Source organism: Tupaia chinensis, unplaced genomic scaffold (assembly GCF_000334495.1).
Source record: "Tupaia chinensis unplaced genomic scaffold, TupChi_1.0 Scaffold000146_1, whole genome shotgun sequence".
Taxonomy (NCBI): Eukaryota; Metazoa; Chordata; class Mammalia; order Scandentia; family Tupaiidae; genus Tupaia; species Tupaia belangeri.
Window position 1 is genome coordinate 8,330,889 of NW_006159616.1, and position 5,031 is coordinate 8,335,919.

At 51.5% G+C, this 5,031-nt stretch overlaps 1 protein-coding gene across 1 annotated transcript in view; it reads right to left on the minus strand.

Annotated features, from left to right (window-relative positions):
- LOC102494723 (chymotrypsin-like elastase family member 2A) overlaps positions 1–5,031 on the minus strand; it is an 18,960-nt gene that overhangs the window by 4,052 nt on the left and 9,877 nt on the right. The window contains exons 5-8 of the mRNA XM_027770618.1: positions 4,901–4,981; positions 4,270–4,406; positions 1,624–1,769; positions 538–690 (exon numbers count right to left, since the gene is read on the minus strand). Of these exons, the coding sequence (XP_027626419.1) occupies positions 538–690; positions 1,624–1,769; positions 4,270–4,406; positions 4,901–4,981 (517 nt within the window). The remainder of the gene's footprint in view (positions 1–537; positions 691–1,623; positions 1,770–4,269; positions 4,407–4,900; positions 4,982–5,031) is intronic.

Sequence of the window (5,031 nt, forward strand, 5' to 3'; positions counted from 1 at the left end):
TCCCTTCCCTTCCCTTCCCTTCCCTTCCCTTCCCTTCCCTTCCCTTCCCTTCCCTTCCCTTCCTTCCTTCCTTTCCTTTCCTTTTTGGCTATAAGGAAAATAGGGAAAATGCACTAGTCAGAGAGAGAAAGAGAGTGGGAAAGTGAGAAATGATCTTCTGGGGGGATGGCCATGTCACAATCTTATCTCCATTCTCTTCTTGGTATTTTGGACATGTACACACATGTGACTTTTAAGCCACTGGGTCCAGGACTCGAACCACCCAGTTAGCCATGTAGGATCTGTGCCTTAAACTCCAGACCACTGGCCCCTATCCTTTGTTTTCAACCTCTAAGAACAAGACCACTGTCTACATTCCTTTTTCACTCAGTTCTACCCACATAGACATTTTGGGGATGCTTGGGGCCTCAGCAGGGTTGCCCAGGTCTGCAGTCTCTTCCAGGGGCTCTTGCCTGGCTCTCTAGGAGGAAGGAAGGGATTCTCAAATCCCAGGAGGGCAAAGCAGGACCTTTGAGTTTGGGGTTGTCTAGTTCTTACCGAATTGATCCAGTCGATGTAGTTGGAGACCCGTGTGAAGACAGAGGGCTTGTGGTAGTAGTTGCAACCAAGGGAGGACCCAAAGCTGACCACGCCATGCACTTCCCACTGGCCGTTGGCCGCCTGGCAGTTCAGCGGCCCACCAGAGTCCCCCTGAGAAAGGCCAGAGTTGGGAGTGTGATGGGAGGGGCAGGAGCTGCCCATGAAAACCCTCGCCCCGGTGTGTTTAGAGTATTCTGCTGTGGGTCACCCTGCTCTCTGAGGCCAGTCCTCGCGGTACAGCTCAGGGTGTAACCGTCAGACTAACAGGAGCTAACACGTGTTCTTCCGTGTGCCCAGAGACAGCTAAGCACGCTCTGTGCCTTATCTCATTTAATCCCACTAAAACCTCGGAGGTCAATATTGTCAGTTTCCACAGCTCGCTGAAGAGGAAAAGCTAGTCCCAGAGGCTGTGATTTGCTTGAGGTTGTCCAGGCAGGTCTCAGCAGAGCTGCAACCACCTCCCAGAGTTAAGCTGCCATGCTCTTAAGCAGCGCTGGCTATGTCCTCCCACCATGAGGGAGTTTCAGGGTGGCTACTGAGCAGAGAGTGTAGGGGCACAGGGTGATCTGAAGACACATGAAGCTCCTCCCCACTCTGCCCCACTCCACTGTAGACTGCACCATACTGCAATGCCTTTGGTTAAAACACCATCTCCAGGAAAGCTTCTATGGCAGCTACTTTAAGGGTTCGCACTGGGCCATTAAAGGGATTAATTCAACAGATAATCTAGAAGCCACCTTAAGGAGGCCTTAACCCAGAGAAAGCTTCCCCTGAATCCCTTCCTACGGAGAGGAAAGAGGGATGACCAAGAGGGATGACCGTCATGGAGGACTTCCTAGCAGTGAGGGGGGTGGGCCCTGTAAGGAGAACCTCAAAACAGCTCTCTGGGGACTACAAGGACAAAGGTCAGGTCCTGAATGTCTGGAGCTGTTTCTAGGTGCTTCTGCCAGGAGGTGGGAGGACGAATACTGGGATTCCCAGAGCCCCTGCCCATCCCCAGCCACGTTTTGTGGTGGAGAGAGGGCACCTGATTTTCGCACTCACGTTGCAGCTGGAGATCACGCCATCGCCGCCCGCACAGACCATGTTGGTCTTCACGGAGCTGCCCCACCAGCCAGGGCTGGAACACGTGGCGTAGTCCACCACCAGCAACTGGCCCTCCTGCAGGATGTCCGGAAGAGCCCCATTGGCTAGAAGAGACCAGAGAGAAGGTGTTACAGGGACAAAGGGACTCCTGAGAAAAAAGGAAGTAGTGGACACCTACTGTTTTTTCTCTCTAGCCCCTTCCTTTTTTTTTTCTTTTTAATAATTATTTATTTAATTTTATTTATTCACTCATTTATTTTAATTTGACCAGAGAGAGATACAGAGGAGGAAAGAGAGAAAGGGAAAGTGAGAAAGGAAGCCACCAGATCCAAGACTTGACCCGTGGTCGACCATGTGGGAGTGTCCAGCACCTTAACTACCACGCCACCTGCTGGTCCCTCTAGCCCCTTTCTTTCTGGCCCGTTATGTTCTTCCACCCATCGGGTTATGATGGCGGTAGCCATGTTTGTCTAACATGTCCTCACAGTTGATTGGTTATTGTTCTGTCCGTTGGTGATTGGTTCAGGGCTGAACCTCGACCCAACCTAAACCAATGAGCTTTTTCTCCTGAGAATGTGGGCGGGAGACTGAGAAATCTTAGCTGAGACCATGTAAACCTGGGAGATGTTGGCCGTAGCCACCGTTTTCTTCTATGCAGAGAAAGTTGCAGGAAAGAAATTCTGAGGGGCGCTTCTTCATTTGTTATTTTAGTTCTGTTATAGGGCACATGCACTTGTGAGGAGGGAGAGAGAAAGAGAGATAAAGAGAGAGAAAGAAATCCCCTCCCCCTATGGGGATGACCACACCTCAATCCTTTTTCCTCCATTCTCTCGGGATTTGGGGCACAAACACACACAGATCTGGAGTGTTTTCCAGATGGCAGGTCTGGGACTTGAACCACACAGTTGGCCTTGTGGGATCTAGCTGCTTTAACCACCACGCCACTGGCTCACCCCAGGGTTCTTGGGTGGTTTTTAGGGAAAAAAAAAGTCTGATTTCTAAGAATCTTCTTCTAGTCCCTGGTTATAGCTTGTTCCTAATGTCTGGCTGTGTCTCTGTCCATGGGGTAAGATTCTTAAATCCTTATAACAAATTCCCCATTTTGCTGAACCAACGTCATGGATTTCTGCGACTTATCTTTTTTTTCTTCTCTTTTGGAGAGTTTTTTTTTTTTGCTATAGGGTGCCTGTGCTCGCCAGAAAGAGAGAGACAGAGACAGAAAGTGAGAAATCACCCCCTGGGGGTATGGCCACACCACAATCCCTTCTTCTCCGTTCTCCTCTTGGGATCTGGGCACACACGCACACGTGCCGGCATGAGTTTAAGCCACTGGGTCCTGGATTCGAACCGTGGTTGACTACATGGGAGTCCAGCGACACAGCCATTATGCCAACTGCTGCTCCCTCCTGACTTATCTTAACTGTGAGACTGCAGCTGCTGGCATTCGAAACCCTCTGGTTGGAAAAGCGTTGTGATCCGGTGAAGGTAGAATTATGCTCGTGGCTCGGATCATCATCTCAATTACTAGTACCACCGCTACTAATGGCAAGGATCAGCGTCACTGTGAGTCTCACCTGTGCTTTCCTTGGTTTTTCAAAATATGCTAAATTTCATAGTAACTGTATTCTAGTTTGACAGTTGGGACACTGAGCCCAATGAAGGTAAGTGCTTGCCCAGGACCCTCTGGTTAGCAGGTAATAAACACTTGGTAGCATGTGGCAATGTAGCATTCATTTTCAGGTGTCATTTCTTTCTTTCTTTCTTTCTTTTTTTTTTTTTAAGAAGTTTTTGCTATAGGGCGCATGCACTTCCTGGACAGAGAGAGCGAGACAGAGAGATAGAAAGCGAGAAATCACCCCCCAGGGGGGATGGCCACACCGCAATCCCTTCTCCTCCATTCTCCTCTCAGGATCTTGGGCATCCATGCACACGTGCCCGGCGTGAGTTTAAGCCACCGGGTCCAGGATGCGAACTGTGGTCGACTACGTGGGAGTCCAGCAACATAGCCATTACGCTAACTGCTGGTCCCAGGTGTCATTTCTTTTCATCTTACTTCCCCTACCTCCTTGCTCTGTCTCTCTCTGGCAAATACGCATATCCTATAGTGAACTAAAAAAAAATGCAAGAACAACCCATTTCACTTGCATTTTATGGATCAGGACACGAAGGTTCCAAAGTGTCTTGCCCGAAGTTACCCAGTGACTGACAGAGCTGGGCCCCAAACCTAAGAATTGGAATTCCCCCTGGCGCTAGCTCTCTCAGAGGAAGTATACTCTGCCCTCGTGTTTGCTGGGTAAACAAACAGGTGGTTGTTCTTGTGTGTGTCTCTCTTTTTATTCTATTTGTTATAGGGTATGTGTATTTGCCAGAGAGAGAGACAGAGAAATGGGGGGCGGGGTAGAGGAAGTGAGAAAGTGCCCCAAAGGGGTGGTCATGCCACATTCCCTTCTCCTCCATTCTCCTCTTGGAATTTGGGGCACACATGCACACTTGTTCAGTGTGTTTGTCACACCACAGGTTGATGAGGGGGTGGCAATCCCTGGATGGACAGGGATGCCATCACCTCCCTCCCCTCTCAGGCCTTGGGGCTCAGCTCCCACTTACTCTGCAGCCTTCCCCAGCCCGTGACGTAGCAGGGGTAGTTGTTGGGTAGAATGGTGCCGGCAGGTGGGAGGCAGGCCAGCTGGATCTTGTCGGTCAGCGTGACAGGCTCGGCCAGTTTGAGCAGGGCAATGTCATTCCTGTGTCAGTAAAGAGCAGACCGTGGAGAGAGGGTTGGCTTTCTCTGTCCTGGGGACTTCAGAGAGCTCTGAGACCCTTGTCATCTTTCTGTGCTCATTCTCCCCAGGCTGTCCTAGCCAGCCGGCTATCAGGACATCTTTGACATTGTTAAAGGCCTTGCTGAGAAGGGGCCTGGGGAGGGAGGAGGTCAAGAGAGACCGACCTACCCCTCGGTTGCCCTGGGGTCTGCCCCACCCTCCCTGTGTTCCCAGGCTGGGCATGGAGCAGATACATGGTAGGTGAGAGCCTGGGGTGGGGGGTCCTGCAGGCTTACCTGGCAGGAGCCTCAGGTAGCCCTGACAGCCTTTGCTTCTCCCTGCCCCATTTCACACCCCACCCCAGGCATCCCTTGCTCCACCTCTAAGAAGTAGAAGGAGCACAGGAGGGGGTGACTTGAGCTCACTGCCTCTGAGACCTCCATCTGTCCCCCAGTCAACCCCACTGCCGAGCGTACCCTTTAGAGAGCTGGCTGGAGTTCCAGTCCTCGTGCACCACAAGCTTGGAAACTTGGACAGCCAGCGAGCCGGACTCGTCAGTGGAGAGGCTGGGCCGGCCCACACACACACGGGAGGGGCTCGGAGGGCC